The sequence below is a fragment of the Myotis brandtii genome, unplaced genomic scaffold, assembly GCF_000412655.1.
Source record: "Myotis brandtii unplaced genomic scaffold, ASM41265v1 scaffold208, whole genome shotgun sequence".
Taxonomy (NCBI): domain Eukaryota; kingdom Metazoa; phylum Chordata; class Mammalia; order Chiroptera; family Vespertilionidae; genus Myotis; species Myotis brandtii.
In genome coordinates, this window is record NW_005357764.1 from 6,742,617 (window position 1) to 6,757,497 (window position 14,881).

The 14,881-nt window shown below is 43.7% G+C and overlaps 1 protein-coding gene across 1 annotated transcript; it reads left to right on the forward strand.

The window, feature by feature from the left end:
• Nucleotides 1-1,944: 1,944 nt before the first annotated feature.
• Nucleotides 1,945-9,146, forward strand: TXNDC15 (thioredoxin domain containing 15). The gene is made up of 4 exons (XM_014539144.1): nucleotides 1,945-2,909; nucleotides 4,621-4,784; nucleotides 6,460-6,590; nucleotides 8,425-9,146. Exons 1-4 carry the CDS (start codon nucleotides 2,478-2,480, stop codon nucleotides 8,619-8,621), a joined length of 924 nt encoding a protein of 307 aa, XP_014394630.1. The 5' UTR covers nucleotides 1,945-2,477; the 3' UTR covers nucleotides 8,622-9,146.
• Nucleotides 9,147-14,881: the final 5,735 nt, after the last annotated feature.

Sequence of the window (14,881 nt, forward strand, 5' to 3'; positions counted from 1 at the left end):
CCGGCAGCGCCCTCAGAGGGGGCTGTGGTAGAGTGGCCGTGTCCCGGCGTCTACCGGGCACTCGGTTACTGGGGTGGGCACTTCGTTGTCACCGCTAAGGATGACGACGAGCAGCCGGCATTCGTGCTGCCCTCATAGGCGCCGGGGGTGTGCGAAGCCCTTCCCCCCGCATCTCCCGCCGACCCTGTGGGGGAGGTTCCGTTCGCACCTTCATTTTACAGACGGAGACGCTGAGCTCGAGCGGCCAGGTCCTCCGCCTGCGTTTGCACCCGTGGGAAATGGCAGGGCCCGTCTGACCCGCCCAGCCCTCGCTTCGTGGGGCGCCCAGTCTCGCCCAGGTGCCTGCATGAGGGCAGGTGACGGGAACACGGGGACCCCGGGTCACCCGCTGCCGGCAGGGCTGCTCTCGGGGCTCCCCGGGGGGAGGCAGCCACTCCGAGGAGGGCTGGTCCGGGTGGAGGCCTTCCTCTCAGCCCCCCCGACATACACACACTCCTTTACGTGGCTTTGCCTGCTCATTCCCAACACCAACAGGTAGGTCTCTCCTTTCCCTGGGCATCGAGGTCCAGGCAGAGCAGCCGCCTGGCCGATCAGGGCGAAGGCTGAGCAATAGAGAACCACCGTAATGAAAGCACCTACTGTGTGCCCGGTGCTGTGCTTAGGGCCCCGTGAGCATCATCTTACTTCACCTGTAAATGCGTGTGGAGTAGATGTTATCGTCACTGTGATATAGACGAGTAAGCCGAGACTCGGCTTCAATAAGACCTTTTCGAAAGGCGGTCAGAGCTGAGGAGCCAGCACTGAAGCCCGGGTGGGCCGACGTCACCGTCACATCTCGGTACCACCCTCCGTCCCTGCACTTACCCGCCGGCCTCCCGGGGGACAGCATGTGCCGGGTACCCTGCGGTCTCCCAGATCGCCCTCAGGCCTTCTCCATCCCGCCCTGCGCCTTGAGTAGCTGCCCCGTATGCAGTGACAGTGGTCTCTCCGCCTTCTGGCTTCCTTTGGGTTAGAATGAGGGGAGGGAGGGCTCGGGGTATTGATTCTCGTAGCTCCCTCCCGCAGTGGCTATCACGGGTTGGCTGTGTCCCTCCACTGGACACAGCTTTGGAAAGTCTGCCCTTGCTGTTTCAAGGTTCTGTGACTGTTTCGCCTCTGGCCTGTTTTGTTGTTAATCCTCACCTGAGGATATTTTCCCATTGATTTTTAGAGGGAATGAAAGGGATGGGGAGAGACAAGAGAGAAACATAGATGAGAGAGAGACACATCGATTGGTTGCCTTCCCACATGCGCCCCCACGGGCCAGGGATCAAGCCTGCAACCGAGTGCATGCCCTTGACGAGAATTGAACCCTGGACCCTTCAGCCTGCAGGCTGAGGCTCTATCCACTGAGCCAGCGGTTCTCAACCTGTGGGTCGCGACCCCTGAAAATACATCCTGCATATCAGATATTTACATTACGATTCATAACAGTAGCAAAATTACAGTTATGAAGTAGCAACGAAAATAATTTTATGGTTGGGGGTCACCACAACATGAGGAACTGTATTAAAGTGTCGCGGCATTAGGAAGGTTGAGAACCACTGCCTTAGAAGCTCCCAGACCCCTCCCCAGCTCCGTAGCTAATTGGTCGTTCATAACCTGGTGGCATGCTGGTGGCTTGGCAGAGTTCATTACCCAGCTGGTGACTCCCCAGCTACATGGTGAGCTTGTGCCAGTGCAGCTAGGCTCATTTGTTTCCCCTAGTCCCTGCCTAGCACAGAGTCTGGCAGTTGTTGTTGAGGTAATGAAAGTTGGAGAGCAGAAGTCTTGTTACGGAGGTGCGTGCAGATTGCTAAATGGACATATAAGACTGCCCAGGACTCTTTCCGTATCTGAGTATTTTGCTCAAGCCCTACCTAGTGGCTTCAAAGTGGGAGGAGAGTTCTCCTTTTCTCCCTGCTGCTGCTCCTGCACTTGTGGGTGCTCTGAGACCTGGCTCCACTGCTTGCTAGCTATGAGCCCTTGGGCATTATGCTGAACCACTCTGTGCCTCAGTTGGTCGTCTCGTAAGTGGGGGTAATAACCCTTGTCCTGCCTATCTCACATAACTGTCATAATGTGTGCAAAGATGCTTTACCATAGTAGCATCTTCCATAAATCTATTATTAAAGTTTTTTGCTTATAATTCACATGGCAAGCAGCCATTTTTGCTTGAAGCTATGTATTTATCTACTTATTTGTTTGGCATTCATTAATCTAGTACCTTCTTGAGACCTTCTTCATGACCTGGAGAATGGTGGGGCCCTCTGATAGTTTAATGGGAAGGATAGCTTTTTTTCTCTGTAGGGGAAAATTTCATATTTGGGGAGAACTGTAATTCTTTGGGGTTCATTTTTTTGGAAGTCAAATGTGACTGAACATGCTGGCATGTTTTAGTTGCAGAGGAAAGTGGTCACATATGGTCAGGGGAGGAGCAGCCTGCCCCTGCTCTCCAGATGGGGACTGTGTACATGAGCGAAGAGGAGCCTTCACATGGCCCAGTGGTCCTGGACACGTCAGCTGAAGAAGCCGATGCAGTGCTGGGGCTGGACACCGAGGGCAACCACATGGTGATGCTGTCTGTGATTCCTGGGGAAGCCGAAGACAAACTGAGCTCAGAGCCCAGCAGTGGCACCTGTAGGGCTGGGAGGAAGGAAGACTCACCATGCCACCTCCCGGAGAGCCTCTTTTCTCTGGACAGCGCTGGGGCCAACATCCCGGATAGAGAAGAGGAGGATTACACGGAGCCAGAAGCAGTGGAAGCTGACCCGGCCCCCACTGAGGACTCCAATCACACTGATAGCCAGAAATCCCCTAAGGTCAACTGTGAGGAGAGAAACGTCACCGGGCTAGAAAATTTCACCCTGAAAATTTTAAATATGTCACAGGTAAGAAACAATGACTTAGTACGTTTCTCCTTTTTGGCACATCTATTTTTTATTTTATTTTTATTTTTATTTTTTGCACATCGATTTTTTGATTCAAGACTTTATCAACTTTCAGATGGTAATCTTGATCATATTGTAAGTAGGATAGTGTGCAATGGCAGCATCAGTGAGAATGGATATAACTAGTGTCCATTATGCTTTTGGGCAATGTCAACCTAATCATCCTTGGAGTAGTCTCACCACCAATCACCATGATAAAAATCCCAGTAGACATCAGAATCATAACAGAAGCCGCTTAAAAAGTCTGAATTGTAGCCTGGCCAATGTGGCTCAGTGGTTGAGCGTCAACCATGAGCCAGGAGGTCAGGGTTCGATTCCCAGTCAGGGCACATGCCTGGGTTGTAGGCTTGATCCCCAGGAGGTAGCTAGCTGATCAATGTTTCTCTCTCATCGATATTTCTATCTCTCTCTCCCTCTCCCTTCTCTCTCTTAAAAAAAAAAATCTGAATTATAAAAAATAATCTGAATTGTTAAAATTGTAATTTAGCATTGTTTAGATTAGTGGTGCCCCTGGGAAATATGTTATATTGAGGAAAGTTTTTTCCTCCAGAGAGTATGAATCCAGTGTTTACTCTTGAGTGACTGCTGAAACAATTGTCCCAAACCCAGCCATGTTTTTCTAGCTAGTTAGATAAATAGTGATTCCAAAGAAAATACTGGGATAAAGCCTGATAACTTTCTGTGGGATAGTTTCTATAGGATGGCTTTATGTCAGATGGCAGCATGAATGCGGAGAAGTCTGAGCTCTGAAAGCTGTGATTACTTCTTTTTTTTTGTTGTTTTTAATCCTCACCTAAGGATATTTTTTCCATTGATTTTTAGAGTGAATGGAAGGGATGGGGGAGAGACAGAGCATTGATACGAGAGTGATACATCAACTGGTTGCCTCTTGCATGCACCCCAACCTGGGCCAGGGATCAAGCCTGCAACTAGAGTACATGCCCTTGACCGGAATCAAACCCACAACCCTTTCATCTGCAGGCCAAAGCTCTAACCAGTGAGCCAGACAGCTAGGGCTGTTATTGCCTCTTTTAAATGAGGGCACGTATGATATGTTGAACACACGTAGCCCCTCCAAGTGCAGGCTTAGTGCTGGCCTCACACCCGCCCCTCAGTGCCTGGTAAACACGGTGCCTGAGCTCTGTGGGACTTGTCTCATGGGTGTCACACACGCGACCAGGAGAAAGCAGTTTTAAACAGTCAGAGTTAGGGTGGTGGCAGAGATGGTGCACTTTTGACTTGAACTAACCTTTGGCCAAATACATTGATACAACTGCTCAGTACAGACTGGGATCTGCTGGGATGATAGTTTGGGTCTGAGATCACAATGCCATTAGAGTGTATGAGATGCCCAATCAAAGGTTAGGACAGTGGCCTATAACTGTCAGTACCTAGTATTTGAATGGCTAAATTATGAAAATTGCTCTATAGTAATGTTGAGAAAGCTTAAAGGAAAGTGTATAACTTGTTATTTGATAGTACTTTTCTGCTGATTGATGAATGCTTATGATTCAAAATCCAAAAGGTTTTAAGGTATATACTACAGTTTTCCTCTTCCCCCTCCCCCTACCTCCTTTTCCTGCTTCTTGGGTATCCTTCCAGAAAAATGTACATTTACTGCTGACTTTAACTCTTGTTTCTTTTACCGTAGGACCTTATGGATTTTCTAAACCCCAATGGTAGTGACTGCACGCTAGTCCTGTTTTATACCCCTTGGTGCCGATTTTCTGCCAGCTTGGCCCCTCATTTTAATTCTCTGCCCCGGGCATTTCCAGCTCTTCATTTTTTGGCCTTGGATGCATCTCAGCATAGCAGGTATCTTCCCTTCGTTGGGTTTCCATGTTTCTGTCTCATCCCAAATCATCCTTTGGCAATTGTTTGGAGGTGATAATTAAGTGAAATGCAGAGGAGGTAGGCATGAGCTTTTTAGAGGGATTGAAGGAAGGGAAAGGCAAGTGTGAGTGAGGAGTGAGGAATGTCGACTGACTGAGGTAATTGATGGCTCATTGAATGGAGGTCCCTTTTGAGGAAGGACAGCTCTCTGTGTGGTGGCAGTGCAGGGGCTGGAGGACTTCCCAGGATCCTGGCCAGAACGAATTAGCAAAATTAGTCACAAGTAAGATCTTCCTTTGTGACTTTCATCTGCAGTTTAGGTCCCCACCCTGACAGCCTAACTCTTGGCACCCCCATTTTGTGTCTACTTAGAATTTCTTTTCCTTTTCTCCCTTTCCCTCTTACATTTATTTTTGCCTGAATATGCCTTAGTAGACATTCAATAAATTAATTCAATAATTAGTTTAGCCCTTTAAAATGATATTTAACATTGTTTTATTTTTTAATATTGTTCAGTGGGTGTCTTTTTTAAATGTTCAATAAGTTACTGAGAACATTGTTCAGATAGTATATATATCCCCTAAGTGCTATGACTATGCTTGGGTTATAAACTGCATGCTCCTCATCCTCTAAATCAGATGTTCCTTAGCAGGTCACAAGAAAGTGTTGTGTGTGAAAGAATTTGGAAAGGCTGGATGATGGTCAAGTTGGTGTAAAATTGAAGTTGAGTAAAACTTAATTTGTGCTCCATTGAGTTTTGGTGTAGGTAAGGGAACTGCCAGTGTTTCCCTGAAACTGTTTATGAAGAAAGAAATTGCCCAGCAAATTAGTAATTCTCACAAGGGCTTCAGGGAAATATCGAAGTGGCCTAGCCTAAGAGAACAGATTGATGGGAAGGACAGTCCAGGTCAACGTCCAGCTTTGACCGGGCCCTCCACTGCCTCCAGGCTGGCAGGGCTGGCTCTAGCACCTGCTCAGTACTCTTTGGTTTTAGGTCTGGTACCATGATCCCTATCCCCCTGCAGGCTTTTGTCATCTGCTTTGTTCCTTCATTTCCATGCATCCTTCTCAGTGTCTGATATGGTGTCTTAATTATGAAGAATAAAGGATACTTGTTTTTAATATATGGCAGTGTGGGACATGAGTTTGTCTCATATATTAATATTTAAGTTAAAGCATGTTTACAAAAGAAAAAATCCTGATTATCCAATATTACTAATGGGGGAAACTGAAGTTTAAAGAGGTTTAGTAGTCTGCAGGTTACACAGATTACTTGGTTCACTGACAGAACTGAGCCTTGAACCCAGAACGTTTTGATTCGGAGCTCTTACCATTGTTCTGTATTGTGTAAAGGTGAAACAAAACCACGCAGGTCATGTTACTTCCCAAGCACCCTGCCCTAATTGTGAACTTCCTGGTGTGTTTGTTAAATCATTGATTCCTTTGTGCCAACTTTCCCAAAGTAATTGCTTATCATAAGTTGGATCCTTATGAGAGATGGAGGTGGGCATTCTGGAGAGTGTGAAATGTCTTCTGTCAAGTAAATTGACGCAGTGTATTTTTGTCCTATCCTATCTCATTTATTGCCATCCATTCTCATGTGGTAACTGTGTGAGAAAGCCCACTGTTAATTCAGGTTTCTGTCTTTTTCTTGTAGCCTTTCCACTAGGTTTGGCACTGTAGCTGTTCCTAACATCTTGTTATTTCAAGGAGCTAAACCAATGGCTAGATTTAATCATACAGACCGAACATTGGAAACACTCAAAATCTTCATTTTTAACCAGACAGGTATGTAAAAATAATAAGCTGTAGAAGACATTTTATGGCTGGGGGTATGTGCCTTTTGTGGGTTCCGATCTGCTACCATCCTTAAGTGAAGGATTCAAGATTGCTTTGAGATGTAAAACTTCTAATAAACTTGTATGTGCCTGTTAAATATCTCTCAGTCAGTAACAAGCATAACATGAATAGGTAATTTTAATATGATTAAATATATCTTTTATTTTTTTTTAAAGGACAGCCCTAGCCGGTTTGGCTCAGTGGATAGAGCGTTGGCCTGTGGACTGAAGAGTCTCGGGTTTGATTCCAGTCAAGGGCCTATGCCCTGGTTGCGGGCTCGATCCCCAGTAGGGGGCGTGCAGGAAGCAGCTGATCATTGATTCTCTCTCATTGATATTTCTATCTCTCCCTCTCCCTTCCTCTCTGAAATCAATAAAAATAGGACAACTTTATTGAGATAGAATTCACGTATCATACACCTGTAGATTCCTTTTTAAATTCATTTTTCATTTGAGTGTAATATTTACACAAAAATATGCATCAGTCAGTAGTGAACTGGGTGATGAATTTTCACAAAGTGAACACCTTGGGTAACAGTACTCAGATCCAGAAAGAGAGTATCCCCAGCCCCGCTTCAGCACCACTGCTCCTGCCCTCCCTGTGGATAACCACCATCTTGACACTGAACACCACAGGCTGCTATTACCTGTTGTTGAATTTTATATTAATGGAGACAGAGTCTAGATTGTTTGTATCTGGCTTATTTCACTCACTTTTTACTAGTAAAAATGTATATTTTTTTATTGATTTCAGAGAGGAAGGGAGATTGAAATATCAATGATGAGAGAGAATCACTGATGAGCTGCCTCCTGTATGCCCCCCACTGGGGATCGAGCCTGCAACCCGGGCATGTGCCCTTGACCAGAATCCAACCCGGGACCCTTCAGCCTGTGCAGGCTGACGCTCTATCCACTGAGCAAAACCGGCTAGGACTTCACTCACTTTTATATCTATGGGATTCATCTGCACTGTTGTGTATGGTTATGTTTTTTGTTGCTGTGTAGTATTCCATTTATTAATCCATTTGCGGATGCTATTTTAATTCCTTAATATTTGCCAAACCAGATGGCCCTGTATATTGAATTTCCTTCATTGGAAAAGTCTATTCCTCAAAAGCTTTAACATCTCAATAATGAGCATCCCTCTTCTTCTTGAAGTATATTCCCTGAAAATAAATACAAATTATAACATACCTTCCATATATATTAAGTTGTATGTAAATACTTATATCTAACACCAAATAACAAAGAGCCGAGTGACCTCATAGGAGAAGAAGGCCTGTTACCAGATGGTTAGCTATTTCAAGTCTTGTCATTCAGATTGATATGGAGAAAGGGAGCTATTTTATTCAGTGCTCCTAGAAAACCTAGGATACCAATGAAATCGGTAATCACTAATCCCAGTTGTTATTTGCGCTAACAATTCTTTTAGTAAATTTATTTAGAAGCATTTTAAATTTTGCATTACTTAACCTGTGAAAACCTTCTTTAGACTCCTGAGAGTAGCTTTACTAGTTACTTGTTGGACTTTGGTTTCAAAAGCCCTGATGAGCTCACAAAAATTCTAGTGTTTTAGCTTGGAACAGCGGCATGGATTCCTGTTCCTATGATGTGGTAGGGAGAAAGGCAAGTTACAAATTATACCGACAGGTGAAACCCATCCCAGATATATTACCAGTGGTGTTTAAGGCTGCATGTCATTTGCATACCATGCAAAATACTTCAGAAAGATCTGTAGCGGGTATGTTTTCTATCTAATTTGAAATAATTGTTTTCTCTCGCAGGTATAGAAGCCAAGAAAAATGTGGTGGTAACTCAAGCTGACCAAATAGGCCCTCTTCCAAGCACTTCGATAAAAAGCGTGGACTGGTTGCTTGTATTTTCCTTATTCTTTTTAATTAGTTTTATTATGTATGCTACTATTCGAACTGAGAGCATTCGGTGGCTAATTCCAGGACAAGAGCAGGAACATGTGGAGTAGAGATGGACTGAAGGAAGTTGGAAAGAGGAATTTCAATCCTTCATTTCAGAAATTAATGCTGCAATTTCATACATCTTCTCCAGTGAAGAGTTGATTTACAACTTCAAAGAATCATGCATTTGTTGAACTGTTAAATGTGTAAAAAAATTTATAAACTGGTGTTTTAACTAGTATTGCAATAAGCATATATAAAAATACTCAGTAGAATTCACCATTCTTGTTTTTACTATTTGAACATAATTCAGTATTTTAAGGAAATAATCCAGTTTGAAATGTGAAGATGTATTTTGGTGGAATAATGAGTAGAATGACAATCTGCTTACTATATGGAAGGCAGAAATAGGACTTTCAGATTAGAAAACTCTTGATTTCTTATATGTCTAAGAGGTTGGTTTTCTGTTCATTTGCAGTTTCTCTCTCAGACTTAAAGCAGGAAAGTATTGTTACAGAAAGAATAAACTAGAATTGATAAGTATGACCTTATAAATAGCAACTAATGGGAAAATAAGAGTCAAATATCCTGTTGTTTGTGACCTCTAATTTCACTAAAAGAATTTTAAGTGGCATAAGAAGTTTTTTCTGGGTAAGGCAGCTATTAGGAGAAAGTCAATGTTATTATCATAATTGAAGCTTCTTTAGTAACAGTTCTGTGCTAAAGCATAACTTAATTTTTTTTCTATATATTTTATTGATTTTTTACAGAAAGGGAGAGGGAGAGAGAGTTAGAAACATCAATGAGAGAGAAGCATCGATCAGCTGCCTCCTGCACACTCCCCACTGGGGATGTGCCCGCAACCAAGGTACATGCCCCTGACCGGAATCGAACCTGGGACCCTTGAGTCCGCAGGCCGACACTCTATCCACTGAGCCAAACTGGTCAGGGCATAACTTAATTTTAGTCATAGTTATCTAACCAGCATGCATTAATTGAACCTTAAAATGTTAGCACTGTGCTAGGTTTAGTGAGAGCCAAAAGAAATATAAAACACTATTCTTGCCCACAAGTTTATTCTAGTCTAGTTTTAGGACACATATAGAAAACAGGTAACATGTCATTTATACAAACTTTTTGAAAAGCTGTTTTTAAAAGGTCCCTTAAATTCAGATATGACAACTGATCACATGATGATACATTACTTTTATACTGATGGTTTGTATTTTATTTACTTAATAAAAAATATTTTTATTGATTTTAGAGAGGAAGGGAGAGGCAGAGAGAGAGACATTCAACATCAATGATGAGAGGGAACCATCGATTGGCTGCCTCCTGCACACCCCACACTGGGGATCAAGCTAGCAACCTGGGCATGTGCCCTGACTGGGAATTGAACCCTGACCTCCTGGTTCATAGATTGATGATCAACCACCTAGCTACACTGGCCTGGTGATTATTTGTGTTTTAGAGAGTTCATTTCATAAGGCACCCTAAATTTTATGGAAATAGAACCTTTTAGATGAATCTTCTCAGCATTATATAGGATATTTTAAAACTTTATATCATGTTGTGGACATCTATGGCTGGGTTAGTCACTGGCAAGAGGGAACTGTGGCTCAGAACAGTACCATTATTATTTCCACTTTACAAATGAGCAAACCCAGACACAGCGAGGTTTAACAACTCATCCAGGTTACACACACAGTAAGTTGATGAAGCTGGTATTTGAACTTTCATATGTATGTTTCTACACTTAAAATATAGGGGATAAACCTCTAGTAATTCCATTTCTCGTAATAACCAACACTTGAATGTTACTGTGTGTGCCAGGTACTGTTTTACATATAGTTTCATTTATCTGTACAATAGCCTTATGAGATTGGCACTACTATTTAGTATCCTCATTTTACAGAAGAGAAAATGAGGCCCCAAGTAACTTGGCTCTTGGTCATGTAGCTCCCAGCTACAGACTTAATTATATGTGGGGTGCAGCTTCAGACTTAATCATATGTGGGATGGTACCCTGCCCCACCTCTGTGCCATGGCCTAAGCCAGTGATGGCGAACCTTTTGAGCTCGGCGTGTCAGCATTTTGAAAAACCCTAACTTAACTCTGGTGCCGTGTCACATATAGAAATTTTTTGATATTTGCAACGATAGTAAAACAAAGACTTATATTTTTGATATTTATTTTATATATTTAAATGCCATTTAACAAAGAAAAATCAACCAAAAAAATGAGTTCGCGTGTCACCTCTGACACGCGTGTCATAGGTTCGCCATCACTGGCCTAAGCGATCATGGTATGTATTCCCTCTAGTCTTCCTGTTGTGTGTTTCCCACAGCTAGTCATAATATAGCTAAAATTTAGTACTTTGTGGGTTCTTTTCCCCTCTTAACAAATGGTATTTCACTGTTGCTAATAGTTTTCCTAACCATGGCTCTATAGTAGGCCTTTCAGTAGATTTGGCAGTGGTTTCCCGGCCTATCTGTTGCTGGATTTATGGTTGTATGTAGTCTCATTTTCTCAGATTCCCAGAGTGGAATTCTACTAAAGATACAGGAATTTTCGTGTCTTTGATATGTAATGAGGCCCTGCTCTACCTAGTCTGGGGCTGTGAAAGACTCCCAGGATGACCAATAGATCCATGGCTTTGCTTCTATCACAGTGATGGCAAACCTTTTGAGCTCGGCGTGTCAGCATTTTGAAAAACCCTAACTTAACTCTGGTGCCGTGTCACATATAGAAATTTTTTGATATTTGCAACGATAGTAAAACAAAGATTTATATTTTTGATATTTATTTTATATATTTAAATGCCATTTAACAAAGAAAAATCAACCAAAAAAATGAGTTCGCGTGTCACCTCTGACACGCATGTCATAGGTTCGCCATCACTGTTCTATCACTTAGTTGAGACAAGCTACATGGGGTTCCCTGGAGGAAAATGTGGAACAGGCTGTTCCTTGGAGGGGAGGTTCAAGAGTAGAGTTAAAAAGAATAGAGTATTAGCCAGGGAGCACTGGTATTAAGGGGAAGCACAGGATGGAACAAAATCTATAATAATAAAAGCATAATATGCTAATCAGACTGGATGACTTTAGGGAAGCTGGTGCCGGCAGCTGGGGAAAGGAAGGCCTACTCTTGCACGAATTTCATGCATCGGGCCTCTAGTTTTTATATAAAAAGAGGCAGAGCAAGACCAGCTCCAATAGTGCCAGTCCCTCATGGCTAGCTGGTGCTTCCAGCAGCCAACTGCCTACCCTGTAAAAGCCCCAACAGGACCCCTCTCCCTTGGAGTCTGAAATACTGAAAGCTGGGGTACGTCTCAGGCTATTGACATACATGCTTAAGCAGAATAAAGGAGTACACATTGAGTCTGAAATGGAAGGCTATTCCTACACAAGGTGGTAAGCCCGGCACCGACTGTGCGGGGTCTTTCTTGGTAAGGAAGTGTTCCAGGCCCAAGCCCATCCTTATGTAGCCTAGCAGGGGTTGAAAGACAGGAGGCTGCCTTTTTCAACATGTCTGCTACAGGGGATCTGCCCAGTATATCTTTACTAAGGGACTTAAATCCTATTATTTGGAGAGCTACATGTGAGGAAAGAGCACTTACAGCCCCTACAGGTGGACATCAATTCTCCTGGGCCTTACTAGTAACCTGCTGCTGCTGCTTTCATGACTAGAACTGAAATGCCACAGTCACAGTGGTGTTAGCCACGGAAAAGGATGAAAATAAACTTACTGAAAATGATGAGGGGACTTAAAGGGGGTTCCAGGACCCAATTTCCAATGTAGCAGTGGTAGGGTTTCCCTTACCAACAAACAATTCTTGGACACTAGCAGGGTGTCCAAGAATTCAACTCAATTCTGACATTCAACCCAGATATAGTGTCAGGTTCCATAGGTTAAGGGTTCAGTCCCAGAGGCTGTCTCTACCCTCCACCCTACAGAAGCCAGCTGTAAGCAGGGGTTGTACTTCTGATGGATTGGCTATAAATCAGAGGTTCCCACAACCCACTCCTTGGGTTCGATTAATTTGCTGGAAGGGATTACAGAACTCAGGAAAAACCCGTTTACTCACCAGACCAGTTCATTAAAAATGATATTAAAACATGGGAGAGATGAAGCCAAATGAAGAGATAACCTAGGGCTAGGTCCTGAACAAAGGAGCGTCTGTCCTCATGGAGCCTGGAACCCCCACAAGGTGGCTCACCTCCCCAGAGGCCAGGGGGTAGGACTAAAAGTTCTAAACACAAGGTTGGCTCCATAGGCCACCAGCCCTCATCCTTCGGTGCTTTCCAAAAATGCACTCATTAACATTTTAACAAAAGACACCTTTATCATGCTCAACACTTAGGGAAGACCAAATATAATTCACAACATCATAGGCTCTAACTTGTTCACACTTACCAGTTCATTTCCCCCTTTCTTTTGAGAGTACATTTATTAAAGCTATGGACAGTGAAACAAGGAAAGGCCTAAGATAGAAGCAATAAGAGAGAGACTAGGCAGGGCTGCTTTGGCTCTAAAAAAGTTAGGGTAAAGAAGTGAGCCAAGTTGGGGACTTCTGTCAGCTCACTGGAGAGTCCGAGAAAAGGGGCCATGGGGACAGATTCAGGGGCTTGGCCTGGGACAACTGCTGCTGCCCATTGCTCCCCTGGTTGCAAGTCCCTTAGAGTTTAGAGAAGCTTGCCAGTGGAGGAAGGAAAGGGGAAAGGTGTGGGCATGCGCCTGAAGAGAGCACACCTCATTTTTCAATTCTTTAATGAGCAAGTTTGTACAGCATTTTTCATGATTGTAAACACTCAAGGTAAATATTGGAAATACAACATTTAACTCCACCCCTCGTCTCTATCCACCTGAGGCAGAAACTAGAATGTCTCAGATAAATGCCTTGAGACCAGTAGCACTGGATTAGGGCCTCCAGTGAGATTCTCCCTGAGTGGGCAAAAGCGAAGAAGGTGGTTTGGGCCATAAGTTTCAGGCTATTTTGAGGCCAAAAACGCTTTAGTTTTCCAAGTCCATAGGGGAAATAAAAGCTAACACTAAAATAAGGCAGTCGGAGAAAGAGAAATACCACATGATCTCACTCATTTGTGGAACATAGTGAACAACATAAACTGATGAACAAAAATAGATCCAGAGACAGAGAATCATCAACTGTCAAACCTCAGAGGGAAGGTGGTGGTGGTGGTGGTGGGATGGGTAAAGGATCAACCAAAGGACTTGTATGCATGCATATAAGCATTACCAATGGACACAGACACTAGGGGGGTGAGGATGTATGCTGGGGGGTGGGGTGGGAGTGGCCGAGGAGAGGTCAATTGGGGGAAAAATAATATTGTAATGGCTATGTATAGGCCAAGGGAGGTACTTGAAATATCAAGGGGACCACTCTGTAAAGTATATGATTGTCTAGCCACTATGTTGTACACCTGAAACTAATACAGAATAATATTGAATGTGAAAAAATAAAAATAAAATAAAAACATTCCCATTTTGCAAAAAAAAAAAAAAAAAAAGTAACGACAGGCCCTTTGGCTCAGTGGATAGTCTGTGGAATTGAAGGGTCCCAGGTTCAATTCAGGTCAAAGGCACATGCCTGGCTTGTGGGCTCGATCCCCAGTGGGGGGGGCCTGCAGGAGGTGCAGGAGGCAGCTGATCAATGATTCTCATCATTGATGTTTCTCTCTCTCTCCCTCTGTAAAAATCAATAAAAATATACTAAATAAACCCCACAAACTAACGCTAGTAATTGCTAAGCTGAACTTAAATGGACTCACCCTTTAAAAAAAGTTCTTGAGTATTTTGTTATATCCTCTGCAAAACTTCTCATATTATTAATTTGCTTAAGCTAGTTAAAAAAGATACAAGTGACTATACTAAGAATCGCTGGGCTACACATTTTAAAGGGTGAATTTTACGTTATATGTGAATGACATCTCAGAAAGACAAAAGGCAAAAAATGATGAGAATAAAATATTAATGACTACACACACATGTAAAAATGCCCCTCTTCAAAACGATACAGAAAATTTGTCTAAATCGTCAGCATGTGTCTCTGAGGCGCCTACTGCGTGCCGCGCCGGCGGTGCTCTTTAGACAACACCGAGCAGGTTTTCCAGATTGTTAGGCAAACAGATGAGCCCGTCCCGGCAGCTACGGAAGCACAAGCTTCGATCCGGACCCACGGGGCGCCGACCTGCAAGTCGCGGACCCGAATCGCTAAGGTTCACCACCCCTCCCGCCCCCGCCCCGCGAGCACAGAGCGGAGGGCCCAGCACCGCCCGCAGCTCCTCTCCTCCGGCCCCCACACCCCCCC

Excerpts from the sequence above, each read along its gene's own strand:
- TXNDC15 (XM_014539144.1), top strand. The coding sequence starts at position 2,478 with ATGGGGACTGTGTACATGAGCGAAGAGGAGCCTTCACATGGCCCAGTG. Across the intron at positions 2,910-4,620 it reads AAATTTTAAATATGTCACAG|GACCTTATGGATTTTCTAAA; the intron begins GTAAGAAACAAT and ends CTTTTACCGTAG. Across the intron at positions 4,785-6,459 it reads GATGCATCTCAGCATAGCAG|CCTTTCCACTAGGTTTGGCA; the intron begins GTATCTTCCCTT and ends TTTTTCTTGTAG.